The sequence below is a fragment of the Oryzias latipes genome, chromosome 9, assembly GCF_002234675.1.
Source record: "Oryzias latipes chromosome 9, ASM223467v1".
Lineage (NCBI taxonomy): Eukaryota > Metazoa > Chordata > Actinopteri > Beloniformes > Adrianichthyidae > Oryzias > Oryzias latipes.
In genome coordinates this window covers 18,855,518-18,883,359 of record NC_019867.2, presented here as the reverse complement: position 1 = coordinate 18,883,359, position 27,842 = coordinate 18,855,518, and the positions used below count along the sequence as shown (strand labels likewise).

General features: G+C 39.3%; 2 protein-coding genes across 14 annotated transcripts; both read left to right on the top strand.

Annotated features, from left to right (window-relative positions):
* The first annotated feature begins 390 nt into the window (after positions 1–390).
* On the top strand, positions 391–9,197 carry LOC101158204 (TBC1 domain family member 10A). 2 transcript variants are annotated; one of them, XM_011479397.3, is made up of 10 exons: positions 391–567; positions 831–1,066; positions 2,172–2,271; positions 3,526–3,633; positions 4,202–4,308; positions 4,404–4,518; positions 5,380–5,445; positions 6,422–6,611; positions 6,704–6,858; positions 6,971–9,197. In XM_011479397.3, the coding sequence occupies exons 2-10, from the start codon at positions 882–884 to the stop codon at positions 7,475–7,477; spliced, it is 1,533 nt and encodes a 510-aa protein (XP_011477699.1). In that variant the 5' UTR covers positions 391–567; positions 831–881; the 3' UTR covers positions 7,478–9,197. The 2 variants fall into 2 exon arrangements, with proteins under 2 accessions (XP_011477699.1, XP_004072571.1); XM_004072523.4 differs by having other exon boundaries at positions 391–1,066.
* Positions 9,198–13,871: 4,674 nt separating this feature from the next.
* Positions 13,872–19,633, top strand: LOC101162373 (nucleolin 1). Of its 12 annotated transcripts, XM_023958598.1 has the most exons (16): positions 13,872–13,991; positions 14,332–14,391; positions 14,639–14,731; positions 14,970–15,065; positions 15,524–15,619; positions 16,119–16,214; positions 16,673–16,768; positions 17,285–17,380; positions 17,533–17,666; positions 17,751–17,761; positions 17,889–17,909; positions 17,998–18,365; positions 18,499–18,526; positions 18,609–18,678; positions 18,790–19,124; positions 19,439–19,633. In XM_023958598.1, exons 2-12 carry the CDS (start codon positions 14,332–14,334, stop codon positions 18,084–18,086), a joined length of 888 nt encoding a protein of 295 aa, XP_023814366.1. In that variant the 5' UTR covers positions 13,872–13,991; the 3' UTR covers positions 18,087–18,365; positions 18,499–18,526; positions 18,609–18,678; positions 18,790–19,124; positions 19,439–19,633. The 12 variants fall into 12 exon arrangements, with proteins under 12 accessions (XP_023814366.1, XP_023814369.1, XP_023814364.1 ...); XM_023958601.1 differs by lacking the exon at positions 18,499–18,526 and having other exon boundaries at positions 17,998–18,015; XM_023958596.1 differs by having other exon boundaries at positions 18,499–18,678.
* Positions 19,634–27,842: the final 8,209 nt, after the last annotated feature.

The following is a 27,842-nucleotide window of genomic DNA, read 5'->3' as shown; positions in this document are numbered from 1 at the left end:
TTTTTAAACATAACTTGAAAAGAATAAGATACAAAGAAGCAAAAAATAAATTACATTAGAATTGTAACTTAAGGACATAAACAAAACACAACAGTTAAAAAAGAGAATTTAAGATGAAAGAAGCTGGTGTTTTAAATTCAAGGTTAGCTGCGCCCCTAACTATTTACTAAATATAAACTGAGAATTCTAACATTAGATGGTGAATTTCACTGAAATGTTTCACCGGAAAAAAATACAAGTTGTTGTGAAATAAATTAGAGAAACAGTGATTTAGACCTTTTACATCTTAGAATATATTTTTTTTAAATAAAAGGTTAATACTCAACTTAAGTTCCATATTTTACGTCGCCTACTCTTCTTTGTGCGTCAGTAAAGCTGTTGAGAAGCAACAGCGCCATCTAGAGTCGCAGAAAACGATGACTGCCTGCCACACAAATCGTTTTAGGACGGGCGCATCAAGCCAAATTTAGTTGAAGGTTTACCTAACTTTTGGCTCAAAGCCTCATACTGCATGCTAGTGCTGGTCTATGCGAACTCCCATGACTGTGGACAGTTAGCGTGTTTGTGGTAGGTTTACTCACGAGTAGTTTTTTATAGTGTCAGTACTAGGAGCGATTCAAGCTAAATACGTTAGCAGCTGAAAATTATAGCTAGCTAGTGTCAATTGGGTTTCAAGTTATTGCCGTGCAAACTAACGAATGCCCTGTTTAATGTGGCTTGACAACAGAATCGCGAAATCTATTTGCGGGCTATACAGTAGTGGGAAAGTTTCGTTCACGCCTAGAAATCATGGCGTCGGTTCAGTTTAATTAACTTTGGGCTGTCAACAGCGTGCTGACGTTAGCTGTCCTGGCTAACCAGCCAGCTCTCCAACAACTACAATGGCCAAAACAGAAAACGGTCGTCAGTCAGTGGACACGCGGAGCATAAGGACTATAAGCAGCAGTAGCCACATTGACGACGAAAGCTCATTGGGATCCGACTCTGAAATCAACGGCTTCACCAGCGACAAGCAGACGGACAAATACGGCTTTATCGGCGGGGCACAGCAGCACTCGGTGGAATCGTAAGTTTTTGTTTTGACGCGGATGCACTTCCACTAAATGCTGCAGATGTGACATTATTCTACTGTGACACTCAAACAAATCCGCTAAACAGAGCATGAGAGGTGTGATCGACTTAAAACGAAATCCAGTGAGGGAACTGATGCTTTTACTTTGAAAAATGTCAATTTAGTGAGTGTGTTTAACGCAACAAGAAAATACTTATTGTTTCAATCTTGATTGGAGACCATATATTTCTATAGACTGCAAACATTATGATTTTTATTGGTGAGCTAACAATTTAATAAAAGCACAGAAATAGGGGGTAATCTTTTGCCAAGAACAGATCCCTGTGTCTGGCCTGTAGTTTGAGCTGAGAGAAAACCATCCAACTTTTTTTTTTTAGAGGCAGTTTCTTTGAATACATTTCAACCCTGCAATTACAGACTTGTGCCTATGAGATAATTACACACTCCACCAAAGGAACCAGTCCGCCTGACTTTCCTACATCCATCGTTGTTCCTCACAGAGGATATTTATGTTATTTTGACTGACACGGGAACACTTTTCAGTTGAGTTGCATCACAAAAATGGACTATTTCTGACTCTACCACGTCAAACTGGGTAATATTTATTTGACTTTGGAATTTGTATACCTTAGTTTGACACACATGCTCTTGTTTGTGTTTAAGAACCAGTAACAGTGTCAGAATACTTCATCAGTTCAATAGAATTGATGTTGGATGGAAATGGATTCTGTTTTGAACAGTCTTCAAAATTTCTAGATAAAACCAATTTTGTTTAGTTATGAAAAACAGTTTATAGTAAAACTTTTGGTGACATTGGGGAATCTTGCATTAAAGACTAGAACTTATTTTTTTACATAGAAAAGAATTGCTCAAATCTCCTTAAAAAAAACGTTTTTGAAATAATTTTGAAATTTATTGTTTTTTTTAAATACACACCATGCACTTTTGGTGTTGTCCTCTCTACAGCACCTTCAGTTGTCACAATTGAACGTTATATTTAAGTCACTTTATATATAATTAACATTCTAAATATGACCCAGAATGCATCTGAATAAATCAGAACATTTGTAATTCTGTAACTTTTGTGTGTTTTGGCCAGAGCTCAGGATGTGCCGATGGAGGTGCTCAGGCAGAGGGAGGTGAAGTGGCTGGACATGCTCAGCCACTGGGACAAATGGATGAACAAAAGATTCAATAAGGTCAGCATGTTTGGCTCTGTCGCCGTCCTTGCATATTTATTTATTGCAGAGGTTCTATTCTGCCCCGACTGAGTAACTCTTTGCTTTGCATTTGTTATCAAACACCGCAGTTCTTGAAGTATGTGATTGCAGAAGGAACAGATTCATGAAAACATTGTGAAGAGATCCACTTGCTAAGCAAGTTCTTTGAGAAATGATTTCATTTTTGCAGCACAAGGCAGTTCATTCACCATCTGTGAGTCACCAGCAAGCCAAGACAAAGCCTGTTTCTTTTATCCAGTCTCACATACCATATGACATATTGACACTATTAGATTTATGGAGGAGCTGTAGCGACATCCCATTTAAAAAAAAAAAAAAACGGTATTGTAGGTAATATCATGCAAAGTTGTTTGAAAAGAAAAAGTTTGTGGATTTCTTTGGATTTGATGTCAAGGATTTATATAGTTTAAAAAAAAAAGGTTTAGAATAACATTAAAATAGGCATATACTATTCTTCCAATTTACAAGCCGGATTTAAAAAATGGTTTAGACCATAATCCTACAGGAACTTACAACTTTGCTGTCTGTGACATGTATTCATGTCATCTGACCTGCTGTGCAAACACAAGCCTTTGTTTTTTTAGTTGAAAATTATAGCTACAGCTCATGTTTACATTGTACTACATATACTTTAGCGTTACCCTGTGTTTTTGTAAATGTCTGGGTCGGTTCCAGGAGAAGGAATTTTTGTTTTCTTTCGCATTCAAAGCAAACATTTTTATTTTATATGTAAAAAGTGTAGCATTTGGTGTTAAATTCCATACCCTCAATCAAATTTGACCTAAGATGCAAACGAGGCAAACTTCTTCCAGATGGCACTTTAGGTTATTTGGTGTTCTCATTCTTAATTTAATGGAATTGAGCATCTTTTCTGCAAATTCTACCTAAATTAGACTTTTTAATGGTTTGTCTTATATCGGCTGGTAAAATTCAAAACTGTATTTTAACGTCTTGTTTTTTAGAGGTTTTCATATGAGTCTTCATTTCTGTAAATTGACTGAACTAAGAAGATTATATAAGAGCAAACTTCAGTTATTTTTGTTTTTCTTTTTGGTCATCATAAAATGGACAAATGCTACTTTATATTAAAGATCCCACTCCTCTTTGCCCGTTCATAAAAAAGCTCCTAACTATTCTCCCAACCTGAATAAATTACTGTCAAATCTGCCTCTTTGGTGATAACGACTGAGGTTCCTGATTCTTGTGTTGAAGGTGAGGCTGCGCTGCCAGAAAGGAATCCCTCCAGCCCTACGAGGCCGTGCGTGGCTCTACTTATCAGGCGGGAAGGTGAAGAAGGAGCAGAACCACGGAAAGTTTCAGGTCGGACGGCTTCTTCTTTCACTTCCTTCTCTCTACTCTGTCGATGCTTCATTTTAGGGTTTATTTCATTTTGAAATATGATTTGAAATGGTTACTGAAACTGTGGCCATGCAACAGTGAAGTTCCACATAACTTCCATATAACTTAGTAGAAAAAAATGGTTTTAGTACTACTACTTAAATTATGCTAAATCTTGAATTGTGTTTAACCCTTTAACATTGGAGATGCTGCAGGCGACACCTAAGTAACACACGGTCTTTGACATTCCATAACTTCTGGATTCATGTTAATTGCTGATTCTGACACTGGAAAACTTTGGCTTTGAACATCGACATTGCACCGATATGCAACACTTTATGTGCACAAAGCCGCTTTTCTTCACATCAGAATCAGCTGTTTGACGTCGATTACATAGGCACTTCCCTACTGTAAAGTGCTGCTTTTCTCCGCTTCAGGATCAGCTAAAATTACATAATTCTAGCAGAAATCTAGCGGCAGTCGAAATAACGTAAAAGGGTTAATGATTTTTCTTCAACTCTAAATGTACTGATGTCGTTTGTTTTGTCAGGAGCTGGACAGTCAGCCAGGGGAACCCAAATGGATCGATGTGATCGAGAAAGACCTTCATCGGCAGTTTCCGTTTCATGAGATGTTTGTGTCGCGGGGAGGACACGGGTGAGTGTCCTAGCCTATTTGAATTGGATTTGAAGTGAATTAATAAACAGTTTGAACTTTAACTTTGTACTCGTTTGTATGTGGACCCAATGCAGGCAGCAGGACCTGTTCCGTGTTCTGAAGGCCTACACTCTCTACAAACCGGAGGAGGGGTACTGTCAGGCCCAGGCTCCTATTGCTGCTGTGTTGCTCATGCACATGCCTGCTGAGGTATGACTGGGTTTCACACATACACACACACATTTTCATTTCATCGTTTAAGCTGATTGGTGAAAAGACGTGCTTTGACAAATGATGCTTTCTGCGGCAAAATCCTTGAGGGTCTTCAAAGACTAAATAAAAGATTAGCTTTTCAAACATTATCCTCCATTTCACTTGCATGTAGGGTTCTAACATGCAGTAAACTCACATCAAGAAGACTGTAAAAGTTCTAACAGAGAAAGTCTTTATGTGGGTTTCAGCATTTCTACTGTAAGATCTGCAGACACGTATGTGTTTGGTCATTTTGATGTGGGAGCTTTATTCCAGTTAATCATCCCCCCCCCCAAAAAAGCACACAGTGACTTTATAGCTTGGAAAGCTTTCATAACTAAATTGTAAACTCTTGTAAACTTTATTGATATGTGGCACAGAAAGATGACAAAGTGGATACTAATTTAATGTATGCAATCATCCTGCTTGGTAACCATCAACAGTGCTTTAATCAACACACATGTTGTCATTTCTAATCAGTTTTCTAATGTCATTTCAGACTTTAGAGCATTCAGATTTGTTTATCTAAATGCGTATGTTTATGTACTGTAAGTATTTTGTTAAGTCAATTAAAATGAATAAAGTGTGTGATGCGAGTTACAAATGACTATTTAAAACTATTTATAACTTTTTGTCATTAACAATGTAACAAATGACATCTGCATAAATAACAGGTTTATTTTTAGTGTTTTTTTTAATTTTCTGTGTTTAAAGTCAATGTTGTTTTGTTTTTTGTTATCAGACGTTCACATGAGCAGATGCTCGTCTTTTTTTCAAACTGAATTGATTTCTTTTAACATCTATAATGGATTTCCACAGGATGCTTTCTGGGGTCTAGTCCAAATCTGTGAGAAGTATCTTCCTGGTTACTACAGTCCAGGCCTGGTGAGATGAAAACCTATTAATAACATTGTTACAAATGAAACGAGAAGAAAACAAAAATCTTTTTTTTCCCCCCTAACTTTTTGCTGTTAATATTTGATCATCCTGATATATCAGGATGTGCTTTTCTCTCCCACACAGTTGAGACTACTGGAATTAATGTCAGTGATTAGCAACATGTTTCAACAAGCAGTGTCAGCGTTAGCATAACTGTGGTTACTGCTCACTGATGCAGCTACTCTGGGTGGTGTCTGTCTTTTCAGAATCTGGATTTAATAATGGGTTACATCATTTTTATTTAAGTTAGCCTTATCGTTGATGCTTCTTATTGTTTTGGTGGATTACATAAAGCATTTATTAACAAAACCCTTCCATGAAAAGTGTGCAGCTACAATATATAGCATTGTGAAATCTGTTTTATTGTGAACAGTCTTTGACATTCCACTGTGATGAAAATAGCTTTTGGTTTTTTAACATGCTCTTTTCTCATGATGGAAGATGAATATAAAAAAAAAAGCTCAAATTTGCATTTCTGAGTATTTATTAATGCAAATTGTTGTAAATCATAAGCAGACAAAAATATGCCATTTAAAAAAAAAACCTTGTATTTGTGACATAGAAACTACTATGGGCGGGACATAAGCTCTCTGCTCTGCTCCATTCAGATGCATCCACTTGTAGATGAACAGATCCATGTACTCCCATTGCTCTGTGTAAACAGTCATGCCCACAACTCTGAGGATAATATCTAATGAACTCCTGCCACTCTGCAGAAACTATGTTTTATTTTTAAATTTGGGCTAAAAACTGCAAAATCATATTTCAAAACCCACTGGGAACACTTTCATAATAGATTAAAGATGATTGGAGGGAGTCTTTAAAGAAATGTTTGCATGTGAAGCGGTTAATTGACCTTCCACCTGTTAGGCTCGAACTCCAACAACTCATCTGAATGTTTTTCCTTTTGCGTCTCTTTCAGGAAGCGATTCAGTTGGACGGCGAGATTCTGTTTGCTTTGCTGCGTCGCATTTCCCCTCTTGCTTTCAGACATTTGGAGAAATACAAGATTGACCCCATCCTCTACATGACCGAGTGGTTCATGTGTGCCTTCTCCAGAACCCTGCCGTGGGCATCAGTTCTGCGCGTGTGGGACATGTTCCTCTGTGATGGTAACTGTTTCTGGAACCGGTTTTTCAATGGTATCGCGAAACATCCCCTCTACTCACTGAAGCTCACTCATCATTCTGGTTCCCTCTTTCAGGAGTCAAAATAATTTTCCGTGTGGGTCTGGTGCTGCTCAAATGCATGTTGGGGACGCGTGAGAAGCTGAAGGCGTGTCAGGGCATGTATGAGACTATGGAGCTTCTCAGAGCCTTAGATCAGCGGTACATGCAGGAGACCGTCCTCGTGCGAGAGGTGAGGTCAGGTCATGTGCCTGGTGGTTTGCTATGGAAGGCTGCAGTCTTAGTTCGTTTGGACTTTTTAGATTTCTTTTTGCATAGCGGTTTTTCTTGAATTCTTTTTTCAGATTCTTGAAGTCCCGGTGACGGCACGAGACGTGGAAAGAGAGCATCACTCTCAGCTGAAGCGCTGGAAGAAGAACCGCGGAGAAATCAATTTTAAATCGCCTCCGAGGATGCACGGCGCTCGCATCATCATGTTGGCTGAGCCCCCCAGGCGCCAGGACCTGCAGCAGAACCCCACTATTATTCTCGAGGTGCCTGAACCTCAACCAGAGCTGAGGAAAGGCAAGGAGGAGAGGAAGAGCAAGAAGAAAAGCAAGAAACCTCAGCTCCCAGAGGAGATACCTAATCCGTACCCTCTTCCCACTGACCCCTCTCCTCCTCCACCGCCGTTGGATCCACCTGCCCCACCTTCAGCAAACAATGTGATGCCGGAGGGGGTGCCACAAACTGAAACGGACTCACCTCACCAGCAGAAAGAGCCTCCTACAGAGCCTCCTACTGCCACAGAAGCAGCACTTCAGCAATCCACACAAAGCCTTAGCAGCACAGAGCTGGATACTTACCTGTAGCTTTGTAGAGGTATGGGTGTGTTTGTGTGTGCACGTGTGTGTGTGTATGTAGACAAAGCACCAGCACGTTACAGTCAGGAAGTAGCCAGCTTCACCAAAGTCTCTTGACTGGCTAACATCACTATTCTTTTTTTGTACAATTTTGTATTTAGATAAAAATGCTGCCTTGGACGCCTTTAGCTCACACTAAAGCATCATTCCTGTGCAAATATTTGCTTGGAATGGTTTTTGTCAGCATGAAACTGCTGCTCCGTCTAGAAGCTTTGACAGACCACAGGACTCAGTATTCTGATTGCAAAGGAGACGAGACTTTGAGCCTCGGGACTATTTATAGGTCAAAAAGACATTCGGCAACGTAAACAGTTTTCTTTATCCTCTCTCTAGTCGAAACGATGGAATTACCCAGCCATGCTGTGCAGCTGGAGATGAGCGACTAAACCGAAATACTTTTGACGCCATTGCAGCTCATTAGGGGGTTTGTTCACTAGAGGGCAGTCTTGCACAAAATACAGCTTAGCAACAGTCACTCAAGCAATCTCAGGCTGAATTTTTCTGGTAAGAAAATATTAGATTACAAAAAAAACAAAAAATTTTAACCAGCTGCTTTTTTATTATTATTGTTTAGCTCACAATGTCTTAATCATACACTTTTAGTATTCCCTGCTTCAGCACGGCCTTATTTCTAAGTGGAGCTGTTGGTTGAGTTTCTCACCGTGCCATGCACTTCCTTTCACGTTCCAGCTGCAGTTATTGTTGAGAGAACAACACTGGACATTCCCCAATGTAGGACACATTCCTGCCCGTTCAAAAACCGCATCTTGCCAAATGAAAAATCTTTCATGCAAATGCTTCCCGTCCAAATTGGACGACCAATCATTGCCAATCGCTTAATGGTGCTAGCCTCGTTGACATTTCATGAGAATCATTCTGGTGGTATGGCTGTTCTTGCTAGAATTTCCAAAGCAAATCAAGACTGTTGTTTAAAATAAAAACAAAATTAAAAACAGGTTTTATTCCATGTGCATGCTGCACACAGGGACACAAGGGTTTCTAGCATTTTAGCTTTAAGTGGGGGAATTGTTGCATTTTCCTTTATAAATAACGGGATACTTTAAGATTTGTTCAGCTTTTTTGTCTTATTTCCTTTCTCAACTTTTCAAAATCATGAACTATCATCGCAATGATAAAGGGAGTTTTAAAGATATATGTGCGCATTCATGTGGGATATGTTTCTGAGGCACAGCGTTGAAAAGTGTGTTGCAAAAGTCCGTGCAGGTCTAATAAAAACACAGATGGACTTTAAAAAAAAAAAAGAAAAGCAATTTTACAGTTGCACATGTATGCAGTTGTCCTGAAAGCTTATGTTGAACTTCTGACAGTTCTTTTATGTTACATTTCAACTTAACCTTTCTTGTAGATATGACTCCTCAAAATGTCATATGATTTTTTTTTATTGTACATTGCTAAATTTTATTTAACATTTTTAAACAGCAGAGGAAGGTTTTCTGAACGACTCGTGGTCTCGGACAGCTCATTTTGGATCAACCTTTGTTGCACAGAAAAAGTCCATATGGAGTTTTGGTTCTATCAAATTTTTATTCTTCAGTTTTCTCTGCTTGATTTTATTTACCATTTACATTAATGTTATACAGGAGATGTTTGACAACCACAAGGCTTGAGTTTTATTGTTACAAATAAAGTTGTGGTTACATGCAGACTACTTTGTGTGTTTTCTTGTTGTTAACCTGCGGTGTAAATGTGACCATGTCTAATCTAAACTAATGGTTGTAATTGTTTCTCTACTTTGGGAGTTTTTTTTTTTTTTTTTAGTTTTCAGCAAAAAAGTTTTTTTCTTCTTTCTGTTAATATTTGAAAACTTTAAGTCGTCTGCTTTGAGAACATGTATAGGCTTTAATTTGACTCAACTAAGGATTTGAACCCACAACCCTTTTTACCCCAATAATTAAGACGATAATAACGATGGCTCCAAATAACAGAAATTGACCAAGTGAATAGCAGGTATTTCCACCGCTTGTTGCAGTGACAGCTTGACGTCAACATCCATGTTTCTCACTAAACTCATGATGTCCTTAGGAAATGTGTTCCATTCCAGGAATACACAAGGACTACATGCAGGTTTGCCGGGCCAATTGGGGGGTGAGGTACAATCATCTAGTCTCCGCTCCCGCTGGTCCGAGACATGCTCTATAGGTTCAGCTCAGGGGACATGGCTGGCCAGACGACATGAAGCACTCCCGATTCCTGAAGTCGAGCTGTGACATTCCAGCACCCTGTGGTGGAGCATCATCGTCCATGCACAAAATGTGGGGCGTCGTCTGGGTGACTTGGGGGATGTCTCTGAGTTGAGAACAACGACCAAATCGGTTTTGTCCTGACTGGTGATGCCTGCCCAGACTGTTGCATCTCCTCTACCAAAGTGGATCCATGTTGTCTTGGTGTATTGCTCCCCTCACTGTCTCCAGCAAATCTCACAATCATCATTTTTACTTGTCTGATAGATTCCCTAAAAGCAGCTCCTTCTCCTATTTACATAAAAAAAACCCAGAAAAACTGGCTTCAGATCTTAACCTTTTACCCATTTCCAACCTGCCTTTTCTTTGTAACGATAGAAAGATTGTTGCTTCCCAACTTCCCTCTAACCTGACTTCCAAAGATCGTATAAACCATTTTAATTAGGTTTTTACCCTAATCATAGCACTGAAACCACTTTGTTAAAAACGAAAAAAGGATCTTCTCTCAGCAGCTGATTTTGACTTCATCTCTCTCATCTCCATTACGATTCTTCTCGACCTTAGTGCTGCCTTCAGTACCATCTCTTACTTCATTATCTTCTCCTGATATCTCATTTTAGTGATTTTACTCTTACTTTTTTGACCAATCTTAATGTATCCAGTTAGAATCCTTAGAATCCCAGCCCTCTCTGGTCACATCAGGTGTCCCCCAGGTCGTTGTTCTCTGCCTTCTGTGTTTTTTATGGAAGCGATTGTGTAGCATAAATAAAAAGCAAAGTCAAAACCAGAAATGCTTTTTCATTTTCAAAATGAAGCTGCATTTTTTGACTCAAAAATAAAATGAAAAAGCAATCCACCAAACTGCTTTTTCTTTTCCTTCCTCAACACAGCTTATTCTGTCACTTAATTAAAATTAAAATTAAAATGGTATTTGACATTTCATTTTCAAGACGTTCTCTGGTAAATGTGTAGCATAATTCATTTAGAAATATTTAATTTGATATTGAAAATGGATTAATAGAAATGCTTTTTCACTTTCAAAATGAAGCTGCATCAAATGACTCAAAATTAAAATGAAAGAGCAATACTTCAAAATGCTTTTTCAATTCCTTCCTCAACACAGCTTTTTCTGTCCCTTAATTATAATGATAATGAAAATCGTATTTGACATTTCATTTTCAAAAAGGTCCATGGTAAATGTGTAGCATAATTCATTTAGAAATGTCTAATTTGACAATTAAAATGGATTAACAGAAATGCTTTTTAATTTTCAAAATGTAACTGCATCAAATGCCTCAAAATTCAAAAGAAAAAGCAATATTTCAAAATGTTTTTTCATTTATACTTAAAACCGCTTATTCTGTGTCATAATTAAAACGAAAATGCAAAGAGGGGAATGCATTTGCATTTTCACATCCAACCTGCGCACCTTGTCGCAATAATCATTTCTTAAATGCATTTCCAGAGGGGAGGCGGGGCGATGACGTCACTGCTTTCTCCGTGTGTCCGGCCGCTGACAGACACAGACACAGTGGAGCTGTTAGCGGCAGAGAAGACGGTTTTGAGTTGGTTGTGAACTTCTGATGAGTTTACACAGCTTCTCAGGACTACATAGCAGCATGTCCGCCTTCTGCGGTCCTCCTCCTGACGCACCGCGGACAAGCTTTTTATCTTCGGACTGCCAGCTGCCTTCGCATAGTGGAGCGCGAAAGCTCCGATGATCGCTGAAGGCGGAAATGCTGCTGCGATCTGAGAAACCATCATATGAATTTGTGTTTCCAGTGGTGTCCACAACAAAACAAAGACTGATGTAATTCCCAAATATTTACAAATTTCTCTGCAGCTTCGCGTTGAATTTGCTGTTCGATGACAGCTGGAGCCCCATCAACAGATGGCAGATTTCACCGTGCTAAACGTTTGCTGGTGGACCAACACTCACTCAGCGCGAAGCTGCAGGAGACTATCTTCATAATGTGCTTTTATTACAGTTATGATTATATTTAAGGGCCTGCTCTGCTCGATCATATGTTTTTTAAATCCGTGCGGTCAGACGACGCTGAAGTTGGCTTACGATTCACATCTTCTGATTCGCGAGGGCACTAAAGGAACACTCCGCTGCATTTTTCGCATTAAGATCACCTAAAACCGGGTCCTGTTCACCAACCGCTGGACCTGGCCTGCTCAAACCTGGATCTTAATAAATCAAACAGCAAATTCAGTGCGAAGCTGCAGATAAATTTGTAAATATGTGGGAATTACATCAGTCTTTATTTTGTTCTGGACACCACTGGAAACACAAATTCATATGATGGTTTCTCAGATCGCAGCAGCATTTCCGCCTTCAGCGATCATCGGAGCTTCCAATCAGCTATGCGAAGGCAGCTGGCGGTCCGAAGATAAAAAGCTTGTCCGCGGTGCGTCAGGAGGAGGACCGCAGAAGAAGGACATGCTGCTATGTAGTCCTGAGAAGCTGTGTAAACTCATCAGAAGTTCACAACCAACTCAAAGCCTTTTCTCTGCCGCTAACACAGTCTGCTCCTGGTGCGTGTGTGTGTGTCTGTCAGCGGCCGGACACACGGAGAAAGCAGTGACGTCATCGCCCCGCCTCCCCTCTGCTAATGATTTTCCTAAATGAATATTGCGACAAGGTGCGCAGGTTGGATTTGAAAATGCAAACGCAATCCCCTCTTTGCATTTTCGTTTTAATTATGACACAGAATAAGCGGTTTTAGGTATAAAATGAAAAAGCATTTTGAAATATTGCTTTTTCATTTTAATTTTGAGGCATTTGATGCAGCTACATTTTGAAAATTAAAAAGCATTTCTATTAATCCATTTTAATTGTCAAATTAGACATTTCTAAAAGAATTTTGCTACACATTTACCATGGACCTTTTTGAAAATGAAACGTCAAATACCATTTTCTTTATCATTATAATTAAGTGACAGAATAAGCTGTATTGAGGAAGGAAATGAAAAAGCATTTTGGTGGATTGCTTTTTCATTTTATTTTTGAGTCAAAAAATGCAGCTTCATTTTGAAAATGAAAAAGCATTTCTGGTTTTGACTTTGCTTTTTATTTATGCTACAGAATCGCTTCCATATTTTTTATCCATCTTCTGTCGCTTGGTTCAATTTTCAGAAAATTCAACATCTAGTTTTATTGTTGTGCCAACGAGACACAGCTTTAAGTTTTTAACAAACTCAATTCTCTTTTTCCTTAGACTTGAAACACAAACTTGGTTCACGTCAAATTTCTTTCTACTCACCACTGAAAAACCAGAACTCCTACTTGTTGGCTCTTAATCTGCACTCTAAAAAGTTAAAACGTTCTCTCTGAATTGACTCCACTTGAACACTCTCTCTCGTGTTGTTCCCTGAGATCCTTCTCTGCTGTTCTCCTCCTTTCTCACACCACCGAAGGACTCTGGAATCACCTCAACACAGCATCACTAACCCTCTTTAACTCCAAAGTAAAAACTCATCTTTTCAAAACCATTATTGTATTCCTCTGTTCTTTGTGTCCTGTTGTTTTTGTACAAGTTTATTTTCCCTGAGTGTTCTGAAAGCCATTCTTCAGGAAAATCTATTGTTTTTATACCATATGCATGATTTTAGATATAGCAGATGTCTGATTGATCAACAGACATTAGACAGTCAATATTTTTATGGTGATGAAAGGACTTTTTCAGTTCGGTGTGCTACGTATGTCTTCTTATGCCTTCTGCTACTTTGCTGCCAAACGAAGAAGATCAAAGCAATAGTAGATCTATGTGATTTGAATAAAAATCTCTTTATTTTCTTCAGTCCTTTAGATATACTTTGCTGGTATAAACGGGTATGTGAAAAGCTTTAAAAATGTGATTTCATTTGAAGCTGGACAGGTGTTTAAATTTCTGTCATATTTACAAATTAAAGTTCCATACTTTTTCCTATTTCCCAAAGGAAATAGGAAAAAGTCAGCAGTAGTTTGGAATTAATTTGCTAACCTACACAACAATGGTTGTCTAGGCGACCTCCTTTTGTTTTTAAATAGAATCTAATAGAATATATTCTATTATATCCAATTCAATTCTATCGAAGTTTGCATTTAATGTGTTTACTTACAAAGCAGTGGTTGCCTTGGTGACCACAGTTTATATACATTTCGGCAATTCCTTTTCAAAAATCCTCATTTTGTGCTTGGACCTCGAAGAAGACGGTGCAAAAGCTGCATTTTCCTTTTCCAAAGACTAACAAGTTTTTGAAGAAAGATTTGAAAGGTGAGTTTAGAGCATTTTTCTCTCTGTAATCTTTTATGTATTTTTTTTTTAATGAACATGGTGGATTCTGTGCATTTAGCTAAGATGTTACCATAAACTGCGGATACATTTCGCACTGTCCTGACCATTTTACACCCTAACATAGTTATTTTAATTTTGTATAACAGGTTGTGCATTATTAGGTTATTTTATTTTTATATTTTCACTAAACCTTATTAAAGGACAGTACAGACAGGACAGTACAAAAAAAGGTGAAGTTAACAAATAACACGAAACTAAGAACAGAGAAATGTTTGGTAATTCTTTACTTTTGTTCCCTTCTTCATGTCAAACTTTACAGATGAACAACCTTCCCTTTCATCTGAAAGACCACAACTACAGTGGAAGGAGGGGGCAGAAGGTACACAGACATCTGCTGTCGATTTAGGGGCAGAAATGACGCAAAATGCTGATGAGGTCCTATAATCGATGTGTTATGTTTCGCATAATCTACGTTATCAAATGGATTTAGTTCACAGTAGCTCAGATACTTCGTACTTATTTGATACATTTATTTAGACGCCCAAACTCTGACTTCCCAGAGCTCTCTGGGATGTTTCTCTAAGATGGGATCCTTAAATTGTTGCCTGTGTTCATTTGTGTTACAGAGACGCTGGGAACAGCAGGACAGCAGCTCTGACAGTGATGAGGAGCCTCCTCAGTCAAGACTGCGTACAAGTGCTGCTACTTCCCAGCCAGATGTGAGTGAGAAGGTGTGAAGGGTCTGAAACGTTTCTTGGTCGATGACAGTTGTGAGTCCAAACTGTCATCAAGTTGACTCATTTTTGATTAATCGAATCCAAAAATTGACATATTTGGCTCAAACTCATGATCCCTCTCTTTAGATGAGATTGCACAAACTTTGATGTTCAGAGCTCTCTGTGGTGTTTGTTTAAGATGAGATCCTTAAATTGTTGCCTGTGTTCATTTGTGTTACAGAGACACTGGGAACAGCAGGACAGCAGCTCTGACAGTGATGAGGAGCCTCCTCAGTTAAGGCTGCTGCGTACAAGTGCTGCTACTTCCCAGCCAGATGTGAGTATTCCAGATGTTTGTAGAAATGTTTTTACATGTTGTCACATAATCTGCATGTTATTGAATGGCTTTGTCTCACTAAGTGAGAGCGTATTGGGTCAATGTCCATGAAAGATTTTTCTCTCATTGCACAGCAATCCTGCAGCGGTTTGTCCCTCTGTAGTTTGTCTGTAGTGAGCTTTAATCACGGTGATCAGTGTGTTTGGAGCGTTTTCTTTTTCTCAAGACGAAGGTGTGAAGGGTCTGAAATGTGTCTTGGTCGATGACAGTTGTGAGTCTAAACTGTCATCAAGTTGACTCATTTTTGATTAATCGAATCCAAAAATTGACATATTTGGCTCAAACTCATGATCCCTCTCTTTAGATGAGATTGCACAAACTCTGATGTTCAGAGCTCTCTGTGGTGTTTGTTTAAGATGAGATCCTTAAATTGTTGCCTGTGTTCATTTGTGTTACAGAGACACTGGGAACAGCAGGACAGCAGCTCTGACAGTGATGAGGAGCCTCCTCAGTTAAGGCTGCTGCGTACAAGTGCTGCTGCTCCCCAGCCAGATGTGAGTATTCCAGATGTTTGTAGAAATGTTTTTACATGTTGTCACATAATCTGCATGTTATTGAATGGCTTTGTCTCACTAAGTGAGAGCGTATTGGGTCATTAGATAAGCTACGTTTTAATGACTGTGGGTGAAAAAAATGTCCATGAAAGATTTTTCTCTCATTGCACAGCAATCCTGCAGCGGTTTGTCCTTCTGTAGTTTGTCTGTAGTGAGCTTTAATCACGATGATCAGTGTGTTTGGAGCGTTTTCTTTTTCTCAAGACGAAGGTGTGAAGGGTGATGAAATGAGATTTCACGACTGAAATGTTTCTTGGTCGATGACAGTTGTGAGTCCAAACTGTCGTCAAGTTGACTCAATTTTGATTAATCGAATCCAAAAATTGACATATTTGGCTCAAACTCATGATCCCTCTATTTAGATGAATTTCAGAGCTCTCTGTGGAGTTTTTTCAAGATGGGATCCTTAAATTGTTGCCTGTGTTCATTTGTGTTACAGAGACACTGGGAACAGCAGGACAGCAGCTCTGACAGTGATGAGGAGCCTCCTCAGTTAAGGCTGCTGCGTACAAGTGCTGCTACTTCCCAGCCAGATGTGAGTATTCCAGATGTTTGTAGAAATGTTTTTACATGTTGTCACATAATCTGCATGTTATTGAATGGCTTTGTCTCACTAAGTGAGAGCGTATTGGGTCAATGTCCATGAAAGATTTTTCTCTCATTGCACAGCAATCCTGCAGCGGTTTGTCCCTCTGTAGTTTGTCTGTAGTGAGCTTTAATCACGGTGATCAGTGTGTTTGGAGCGTTTTCTTTTTCTCAAGACGAAGGTGTGAAGGGTCTGAAATGTGTCTTGGTCGATGACAGTTGTGAGTCTAAACTGTCATCAAGTTGACTCATTTTTGATTAATCGAATCCAAAAATTGACATATTTGGCTCAAACTCATGATCCCTCTCTTTAGATGAGATTGCACAAACTCTGATGTTCAGAGCTCTCTGTGGTGTTTGTTTAAGATGAGATCCTTAAATTGTTGCCTGTGTTCATTTGTGTTACAGAGACACTGGGAACAGCAGGACAGCAGCTCTGACAGTGATGAGGAGCCTCCTCAGTTAAGGCTGCTGCGTACAAGTGCTGCTGCTCCCCAGCCAGATGTGAGTATTCCAGATGTTTGTAGAAATGTTTTTACATGTTGTCACATAATCTGCATGTTATTGAATGGCTTTGTCTCACTAAGTGAGAGCGTATTGGGTCATTAGATAAGCTACGTTTTAATGACTGTGGGTGAAAAAAATGTCCATGAAAGATTTTTCTCTCATTGCACAGCAATCCTGCAGCGGTTTGTCCTTCTGTAGTTTGTCTGTAGTGAGCTTTAATCACGATGATCAGTGTGTTTGGAGCGTTTTCTTTTTCTCAAGACGAAGGTGTGAAGGGTGATGAAATGAGATTTCACGACTGAAATGTTTCTTGGTCAATGACAGTTGTGAGTCCAAACTGTCGTCAAGTTGACTCAATTTTGATTAATCGAATCCAAAAATTGACATATTTGGCTCAAACTCATGATCCCTCTCTTTAGATGAGATTGCACAAACTCTGATGTTCAGAGCTCTCTGTGGTGTTTGTTTAAGATGAGATCCTTAAATTGTTGCCTGTGTTCATTTGTGTTACAGAGACACTGGGAACAGCAGGACAGCAGCTCTGACAGTGATGAGGAGCCTCCTCAGTTAAGGCTGCTGCGTACAAGTGCTGCTGCTCCCCAGTCAGATGTGAGTCTTCCAGATGTTTGTAGAAGTGTTTGTCAAATAAAAAAAAATAAAAAAAGAGGCATCGTGTCACACACTACTCCACTCTGCTGCAACAATTTAAAGATGCAGGTGAATGATTCTCTGACTCCTCCTTCTCTGTCTGTCTGTCAAAGGTTCAGCCTCCGGCCCTCCAGCAGAACGCTCGGCCTGCGGTGTCTGAAAATCTGCGTTTGTTGGCCACAAACGCTACTGTCCTTCAGCAATTTATCAGGGGATTGCTGAGTGAGTCGCCATACAACCCTGAGATGTAACGCACAACTCGCACACACATCACTTTTTACGTTTTAACACGTTACATATTCTGTGAAATAACTTCTGGTTTTCCTTTTAGGCTTTCAAAAAGTAAGTATATTCTGTGCATTTTCTTCACCAGTTCATAAGTTTAAAAAATTCCAATGAGTTTCCTTCTTTTTGACATTAACTTTCTTACACAAAAACTAATTTGTCAACATTTTTTTTTTCTTTTAAGCAGGAAAAACACAAACTCTCAGTAAGTTCCCTTCTCTTTTAATTCTAGCATACTTATGCAATAAAAAATAAAATAACTATATTAACAAATTCTTTTTCTAACTCAAAAGGATCATCGTCCAGTTTAAGTGAGTTTAACTTTAATTATTTAAATTGGTTTTGGGGATTCACAACAGTATTAACAGAAAATTCTGTTTAAATTTTACCAAAAGAAATCTGCACTGAATCAAAGTAGAAGCTGCTTCATTTTTGCAAAGTTTGAATATTGTCATCTTCTTTTGTGCAGAATTATCATCAGTTTTCAGAATTATTGTTGTTTATGCAGGAAGTTTGCTATGAAATATTTAATAATTTTAGAAAAATTTCAGAAGAATATGTTCTTTTTTTTTAGTTTATTGGTTTGCTTTCAAATGACTAACTTTTTGACTTTTTGTTGCTGTTTATGAATACTGTTTAAAATGAGACTAACAAAGTCACGGTAAGTAATAACTCTGTTTCTTTCAACCCTTTTTGCAAGAATTTAGCTTTTATTTTAAAATGGTTTTGTTATTGTAATACATTAAAGAGATTTTTTATGATGTTTTTTTTATATTCTCACCAACACTTTGTAGAAAAGTGACTCCATCTTTTGAACATGTAGTAAGTATTGCAGCCTATATTTTGGAATCCTTGCAGACTAGAAGACACAGCAAGTTCTATGTTTCTGAGAGTTTCGTTTCAGGCAAACATCAGCTGGAGGATTAATGGAGTTCCCAAAGGCCTGATTAATCAGACCCTGGATCACAGTCGTGGTGAGCTCCAGTCTACTGAACCTCACCCAAATTTCTGCTTAATGATTCTAAAACATTCAAAAAAGCAGAGATATGACTTTTCATTTTCTAACTTGTTATCCATTTCCACAGATCTGAGCACCCAGCAAGAACAGAACAGAGCAGACCAGCTGGGGTCTGTTTGTGTTCAGTCCAGAGGAGCAGCGTTTGGAAGTGGATTGTTCCAGTTCCTCTTCACAGCATCAGGCTCCATCATCTTTCTTCCTTGAAGCTGCTCAAGGAACCGTTCAAACAGATCTAAAGGAAAGTAGCAGTAAAAAGGGATTTTCATCCATTAAAAATACAGATTATAAAAGGTATTTTTCTGTTTTCAGCCTCAGATCAATGTTGGAAACTGAGATTATGAGGGTAAAGCAGGTGTTGGCAAAAATCACAAGATCTTCCTTCACAGGATGGTGAAATTGGTGGTAAGCATTTATCTGTACTTTGACCACAGCCTTAGTTCCAGATGCTTCACATGCAAAGTAGAGATCTTCGGCTTCCAACTGTTTTAGGACCAAGAAAGTCCTGAAACTGTGTTTCTCACAAAATTTTCTTTCCAGGTCAGCAGACACTGTGAGTTTCTGGTCTGATCTTAGTAGCTCCAGACCTTACGCAGCTCTCTGGCCTGGCTACTCATGCTCATACATAACAAACCTGAACAAACATCTCAACAGCACAAACCAAATGCCTCAGTAAATTGATCAAATCATTAAAAATACATTTTTCTGTATCCTGGTAGGAGATGCTGATCCTGTGAAGAAGTCAAGGTGGGACAGGTGCTTTCCACCACGAGTTTGCAAGAAGAGGAGAGAAGATGCTGTGATGTTTGAAACCAATTCCAGAGGGCCAGAAAGGAAACAGAAAACTGGACACAGATGGGCAAAGACCAAAAATGTGGCAACTTTTACAAATAAAAGTTGACACGACACCAAGACTCAGTGCTCTGTCTTTATAGGAAATTGAGAGTAAAACATATATTATGCACAGCCGTGACTTGAATCCTTCTCAACATGGAGTTCCTCAAGGTTTGCCAGCTGCCACGGTCAGAAGTTCTTAATGAGGACATGTTCCTTCAGACTGTAGGCCGACGCTTCTCCATCATGACATACCGTCACCCTTCCAGAGCATCTCCCCTTCTTTTGCGGACCATCACATTTGAGGGGACAGTCACGGCCTCCTCGCCCATACCTATATCCGGCCTTATTAGGCCTACAAGGATAATCCCTGTGGACCCTTTGGAAGTAGATTTCTGCATACATGGAACAAGAAATAAATAATACAGGAGATGTTTACCAACCACAGGGGCTCGAGTGTCATTGTTACAAATCAACGTTGTGGTTACACGCAGTCTGCAGTGAGATGTGGACGTGCCTGATGATGACCAGCAGGTGGAGCAGTGGAGTCACAACAGTTAATTTCCTCTGTCTTAAATAAAAAAGGTTATGAGATTTTCAAACTATTGTAGCTCAACCATAGATTTGCTTTTGGTGGCATTTTGTTGACTTTGAGTTGAAAAGTTTTTCCTTCTGTTTGATATTAATTGTAACCTCTGTTGACCAAACCAGTATGTGTTTGAGAACCACTCATCAACAGTGTGTTTAAGCAGCACTGCTGAAGTCAGCTATTTGATATCTTTTAAACACTGAAGTCGGGCGGCATTTATGTCACTTTTCATCTCAAGACGAGGGTTAGGGTTAGGGTCAACATGGTTAAGAATTCTATCTATTGGGAGTCACGGTCTGGTGTTTGTCTGTATGGACATCCTAGAAAAGAAATGAAGATTGTAAAGCAAAGCTTGAAGTGTTTCTTCAGCATATTTGACCTTATAACCTTTCTTTTCAGCACAAACACCCCCTTCCCCAATTGGAAAGAAGATAGCACACAGGTCATTCTTGCTCTGTCTTGTCATCTAGACTAATAATAGGTTGCCATTGTGTTCTTAACTCAGTGTTTGAAGTTTCAAACACTCTTTTTCTCCACCTCGAAGTGTGGGATATTTGGAAGTTTTTCCCTGTGGCATTAAAACGTTTGTTGCAAATTGCTGCCTTCATGACCTCAGTAAAGCTGTTAACTCATTCCTAATCGTCCAATGAGGTGGGGGCTTCAGCTGTTGACCTCTGGTCTTTTTTTTTTGCTCTTTTGCACTGTTTAGATTGCTGTTATTCTTCTTCTCATAACTGTTATTTTATCTATTTTGTTTTATTATTTTATAAGCTGCTTGCACTGTGGGGCGAGAGGAAAGTAATTTTATCTGTGCTGTATGTCTTGTGTATGCAGCATATTTGACAATAAAGCTGACTTTGACTTTTGACTTTGGTCATTAGTACTCCACTGCAGCAGATAGCAAAAGCAATTCTGTAAGGTAAGGACATTTTTGCATCAACCTCAGTTTGAAGCAGTGTGTAATTTCTGAGTCATTCAGATCATGCTTTGCCATTGAGTCTTATTAGCAAGCCCATTTGGGACTGTTGTGGGTTCTGAGGGTGTTTCCCTGCATGAGGCACAGCAACAGTTAATGGATGAAGTCCCAGAGGAATGCATGCACCGTCACGCTTTGCCTCTTTGCACCGAACACCTGGCCCTCTTTCAGTGCCACCGTGTCATTTACATCTCAAAGGGAGATGACCAAGAAGGCTCTCTCTGTGCTCCCTTCCTTACTCCAGAAATGATCTGATTTATCTCTTCAACGGAAATATATGCCCTCAGAGAGCCACCCCACCTCTCTGGTACCCCGCAAGGAGAGATGGGAGACGGAGTAAGAAAAAAAAAGGACAAACTTGTGATCCTGTGTCTGATCCCAGACTCAACGGACCCCTGTCACAGTGCTTGATTCATGTGATGTGGGTTACTTTTTCTCTGCTCCCAAGCTCATTGTGCTTCAGCAGGGGGGAGGCAGTGGTGTGGTGGGGGAACCCAACGCTAAGCAAAAGCGCCTGTGTTCCCGGGATATCCAATTCCCACGTCTGATGGACCATGACAGGTTGGCTCAGGTTAGATTAAAAGGCCACGGTAACAAATATGTGTGTAGGTGAAATTTCCACACAGGAGTGGATAAAGTTATTTATTGCAACTCAGAAAAATATTACTCTTTGTGGTAAGGAAAAAGCTCTGTTAAGGTTCCTGAACAATTCCTGTGGTGTCTTTTTTTTTTTTTTTACCGTTGCTAGTGCTGAAAAAATCAAAACCTCTCAGTTTTATTTTGAAAAATGTATAACTGGGTTCCATTAAAAGACCATTTAAAACAAATCACTAATTTCAGGCCTAATCATTTTTTTCTCTGGCTTCTTGTTTCTTTTCCAGACAGCTGTTTGGAAATCCTCTCCTTGACTGTTATGAGCTTTTGATGACTTATTTTTAAACGCACTACTTTTAAAGATTGTGAATAACAGTCAATTTTTTAAGTTTAAAATTGTGCTTCCAGACCCTGACAACATCTGCCTCCTTTTTAATCTGAATTTATGGCGTTTCTAGCCATTAATGGCTGACAGTATGACATTGTTTATGGAAGACAGTAAATATATCTTATATTAACCCACCCCCCATAAAGAAAATCTGATGGGGACATGAAGCACTCTAAATTTTAATCATAATTCTTGTTTTGGATGCTCCCAGGGGTGTAAGCATAGCTTTAAAAACAGGCTAAAGAAAAAGTTAGAGAAACAGACGCACAGGAGGTAACAAAAAGGAAATCAAGACCTTCTTGGGTCTTTTGGTTGAAAATATTTCCCATTGCCAATAAGGTTTATTATAGTTCATGAAAATCGTTACCGTAAAAAGATCTTTCCTGAAAAACACAGAAACCATTTAGAAAACAAATTCTAACAGAGATTAAGCAAAGGTGACAAAGGTGTATAAAATGATAGTCCTCAAAATCCACCATGTTCAAAAGTTAAAGTGTCCCTCTTTAGATGAAAGTTATTTGCAGTTATTTAAAGACCGCTGATTATTGACATGGATGAAGCAACAAACTAGTTTCTGTCAGACGGTATTTTAAAGAGCTGATGAATAGAGCAAAGGTAAATAAGGCCTAGGGATTCTAATCCTCTCATTACCTTCCTGCTTTTGCCCCCACAGGACCCCTCAGCTGCAATTCAAGTGCTGCACACCTGCCTGGCTTTCATAAATTCTTGAAAAACTTTGGGAATTTTTGTTTATTATGCATGACTTGACTACCAGCTCTAACCCTGCAGCATCCACCTATCTGACCTTTTAACCCTTTAGACCTTCAGAGGCCATAAACAATTACAGCTGCAATGCCTCATTAGCTAAATGAATCATTAGCAATGTTTTCTCAACACTCTTACTTTTGGCTGATGTGGTACTGCTGGAGTTTGTTTTACTTTGAAAGGCACTAATAACCAGTCAAATGAAAAGCTTGGTAGAGAAAATGGCTTTAAAACGCTTCCCTCTGGGTGCTTGTTTACCTGTGTGTGCTCCTGCAGAGGCTTCAGGCCAGGAGCGATGAGTTACAGACACAGATGGTGGGCATCAGAAAGATGGCTGGAGGCAGATTAGCAGTCTGAGCAGCCCACTCCCACTCCCACTGATCCCCAGAGGAGTGCCTGCCTGTAACTTTAGTCTCTTTGGAAAGCCTCATGTGTTGACGAAGGCCGACCATGAGCTTATCTCGTCTCATTCTGACATCAGTGGGGCTTGCGGGCGTGGGGCTCCCAGAGAGAAGAAGGTGGGAGTGTCTGATGGGGATGTCTGCACAACCAGACCTGTTTTCAAAAAGTAATTTGAATTTTACAAAGTTAATTTAACCCCATCCATCCATCTACTTTTTAGAACCTGCTCAATCCCAGGGTCATGGGGCTGCTAGTGCCTCTCCCAGCTACTGTTGGACAACACCCTTGACAGGTCTGTTGCAGGGCCACCTCAACACCAATTACTGTGACAGGATTTTTTTCCCCAGGGTGGGGAATCTTTCCGTGAACTACCTAAAAATACTCTGTGACCATGGGATTTGTTTGACAAAGATCTGGGCTGGTCTTTTCTTCAATGAGGATGCAATGGCGTTGATGCATGAAAAATACCAACAGTGCAGTTTCATCCATGATGCCATATTCACACTATACTGGACAGGATGCACAGTTCAAACAGTCCAGGTCAAGGGTTAACCAGATGTGGAGTGAAGGGGAGAAGGCTAAGCTCTGGGTTAGAATTTTAGGGACTGTTTGTTTTTTAAACAGTGGGAACAGATTAGCTCTGGAGCCAGTCTCTCTCAGCCATATGGGGAGGATGTCCTCTGTATTAGGAGCCTCCTAGCAAAACATTGCTGCAGACACACTCATCGCCGTCATTTCTGTCACCCACTGATGAAGAGTTGTTGCCAATGCATACTTTTATAAACGCATAGATGTGCGTGTAATTAAGGGCAGAATGATCGCATAAGCTAGACATACAAACTTTGAGGCATTAATGATTTTGGCACGCACAGGCCTTTGTTGCAATGGAGCCAGGAGGTAAAAACAGGAAATGGATTGGTCCCTGCCACTCTCCGCATCAGGTTCACAAACCCTTCTTAAAGATGTTTGCGTGTGCTTCATCTCCTGAAGACTTGCAGCCACTTCCTGCCATTGTTTTCAGCTTTTGTAAAACGTAGTGGCAGCAGAGTCTTCTTGATGACCTAAACTTGTCAACTCTTGGTTTGACCAATGGCTCTCCATTATGGATGCCAGAATTCTAGGTTTGCAACCAAATCGTGTGTTCCACCATTAAACTGATCAAGGGGGTAATGAATTGTTGCATCCCTACTGCACACTAGAAGTGTGTATCTTTCCCACTTAATTCAATACACATCTCAGTATAAGGTCCAATATTTGATAAATAAAAGATTTAACAAAGTTTGTAGCAATACGATCCAGTCCAATCCTTTGACCTAAATGAATATAATCTTTATAAATAATTTTTTATTTGGAATTTAAAACTCTGAACGAAAACATCTTTAAACAGAATTTTTTTTTCTAATGGCACTTTTTATTTATAGCAACAAAACAAAATATCTATAGGACACAAAAGCTATAAACAGGTGTTGTTTGCAGTACTTTGAAAAGGGTTATTACATGTTTAGCCCATGTTTTGGCAATTAAGCGTGTGCTATAGAGTGCATGATTCAGTTTGTCAATGCAGCCAATGTCCTCAATCAGTTTTGAGAAGGACCCGTATTTTTCTCAAAGCATTCAGTGCTGCTGATTTTTTCGACTTAAACCTTGTGAAATCCTCTGTTTTTCCTTGGGCTGTTACCACTTAGCTCACTGTAAACGGGAAGCAGTGATCATTTCTAACCCTATGGGCTGGAAAGTTGCCTATAAATTTGTGATTTTCAAAAAAAACTTATGTTTGGGATTTTTGATTTTTTTTAATCATTATTTCTGTTAGTTCTGTGAACGTTGGTATAACAATCAGTCAGTAACGTTTTTCTGCTGCTTCTTCCCATAATGTTAATTACCAGTATGTAGATTATTCCCAGCTGCTTGTCTGGTGCTTTGAACCTCAGACTGCAAATCATCTTTTTTTCTATCACATTTGATTTTTAAAGTATAAGACAGAAATTTAGATATGAAGCAGTTTTTCTCTTCCTGTCCTGGCTTTTATTTTGACCTCAGTTTAGTTTTATCGCAACAATTAATTGCATAGTTTTCCCTTGTGTGTTTCCTATTTAAGCAGCCCTGTCCCTCTGCTCCTCTGCCAGATTGTCTGACTGCACTGCACCAGTGCTCCAACCCGGACTATCGCTGCCTGCCTTTTAATATTGAACCTGGCTTGGATTCTCCTTGTCTGCCTCAGGTCCTTTTTGTTTTCCTTTCTACGCACCTCAGCTGTCTCTTCCTCTTGCTTCTGGATTCTACATTATGGATCTCTGGATTTGCTGGGATTTGCCGAAAACCAGGGATTAAGAGTTTGGATTATTGGACCACTGTCTGTATATGACAATTGGACTGAGTGAGTGTGACATCACCCATAGAAAATCCGGCTACAACGTAATTTAGACAATTCAGTAGTAATTATTTTTTGTTGTTCCAGTAAAACATCAAGAAGCAGTGAATGGTTGAATTGGTCTGAGTCAGGGTTTTTATGGCAACCGCCAATCAGGAGTGAGCTTGTTAGAAGTCCACACCCCTACCACTTTTAACGTTTTGAACATTCGAGGTGGGGGCCAGAATCTCATTGGTCAGTTTATAACTTGAATAACTTGCACACCTGAAAAGCATCATTAAAATATTAGAATTTGCAAGAACATGTTAAAAAAAGATAACAGAGCAAGAATGGTTATTCTGACAAATATATAGAGTATTAGCTGTTTGTTTCTCAATAAAAGTCTGTGGGATTTTAGATTCTAGTAGGCAGCGGATACATCCTATTTGGAAAAATCCAAATAGGAAATCACAATTTTAAAGGTGGCTTTTCAACAATAAGGGTTAAAAGTGACACTGTTTCCAATTGGAGCCCCAGGGGGGAAGAGTCACTCAGTCCAGTTCTCATATACAGTCATTGCTGTAGCAGCCGAACGTAATCAACCATGTCAGACATAATCGAAAGAATTCATGTTGTGACTGTAATGCATTTTCTTGTACTGAGATGACTACAAAACATATAGACTTTCAATTTTAAGCATTTAAAACTAATTCCAACCCTACTGTTTGTGAACATATCTTTGTAAAGGCAGTCTAAAATAATCTGTTACATGTGCTATAGGAAGGAACACATGGCGTTGTAGACACAGCTAAAGTGTTCTTCATACATTGTTACTAACTCATTAAGTGCTATCATAAATCTTGCTGTGGCCATGATTGCATGTGTTCCTTGCCGTCACCTAAACTCAGCTTCAGTCGCACATCTGCTCAGAGCCATGGGTCATGAAAGTTGTGAAGGTGATTATTTTAGCTGAGAGAAATCACTCAGAACTGTGATTGCATGAAACTCATGATTACATGAGGAAGTTGTAGATGCCTTATTAAGTTTGCCCTTTTTATTTAACTTCAACTATGTGAGACACTTATAGGTCCATGTAATCTATTTATATTTTTACCCTAAAGTTCCAGCATAGTCTAATGAGGCCTAATATGTAATTCATTTATTTGATTAAGCTGAAGAGCAAATGCAGTCAAATGTGAGCTCACTTTATCAACATCCTAACCTCTTAATTTGAGTTATCTGATGGTTTTTTGTTAAATGTCATGCAATATGAGAAGAACGGCTTTAATAGAAGCTACAAGGGAATGGGGCCCTGAGAAAAGGGACTTTCACTGAAAGGGCAAGACCATGATGATTAGAAAAGAAAGAAACTGACCCTTCCCTTTCATGACTTCAGATTATGTATTTACCATTGGGACATTTTTCACTGGCACATTAAGTTGCTTTCAGTACAACCTAAATACAGTTCAAGTCTGACTACGGAGCAAGTAGTAAAAAGTGCTCCTTTTTATTAGATAAATGCATAAAAGAAAGGAAACATCCTCAATGACGCTGTCCTCTGTAGACTATAATATGAACAGCAGTTTTATTTTATTGCAGACATTACATCAAGCATTTTTTACTTCTTGCATCATGCAATCACTATATCTTTTAATTATTATTGTTAATTCTTAATACGTGGCTTTTTGTCACTGTGTTGCCCTATACCACATCCATGTCCTTCTTTGAAACATTTTATTGGGCTGATCCAGGAAACGAGCAGCAGATAAGACAGAAAAAACGGGAAATGAGTATGACAGTTGACTGACAACTGATGGCACCAGGAGACACCATTTCCCTGAAAAGAACGGACATTATCATGAAAAATCTTGGAATCATAAAGCAAAAGCGGCTTAAAATAAAATAACTGCACATGTTTGTTAACCACTTAGACTATAAATAAGCGTATTGTGTATTTTTTATATGATGTTCAACTTTCAGCACATCCATATAGGGGTCTCCACAGCAATTCAGCTTTCACTGATCTGCACATTTAGTTCAGCAAAGATTTTTACGCTGGATGTCACTCCTGACACAACCCTGTATTTTATCTGGGCTGGGGACTGGCACATGGAAACGCAAATTTGAGCCCCCTTGTGGCTACCTAGGTCGGCAGTAGTGTGAAGGGTTTCACCCACGACTCTCACTGGATTGAGTTTACGCCTAGGAAATGATCCCCGGATTTC

Excerpts from the sequence above, each read along its gene's own strand:
- LOC101158204 (XM_011479397.3), top strand. The coding sequence starts at position 882 with ATGGCCAAAACAGAAAACGGTCGTCAGTCAGTGGACACGCGGAGCATA. Across the intron at positions 4,519-5,379 it reads TCATGCACATGCCTGCTGAG|GATGCTTTCTGGGGTCTAGT; the intron begins GTATGACTGGGT and ends GGATTTCCACAG. Across the intron at positions 5,446-6,421 it reads GTTACTACAGTCCAGGCCTG|GAAGCGATTCAGTTGGACGG; the intron begins GTGAGATGAAAA and ends CGTCTCTTTCAG.
- LOC101162373 (XM_023958598.1), top strand. The coding sequence starts at position 14,332 with ATGAACAACCTTCCCTTTCATCTGAAAGACCACAACTACAGTGGAAGG. Across the intron at positions 15,066-15,523 it reads CTGCTACTTCCCAGCCAGAT|AGACACTGGGAACAGCAGGA; the intron begins GTGAGTATTCCA and ends TTTGTGTTACAG. Across the intron at positions 17,381-17,532 it reads CTGCTGCTCCCCAGTCAGAT|GTTCAGCCTCCGGCCCTCCA; the intron begins GTGAGTCTTCCA and ends TGTCTGTCAAAG.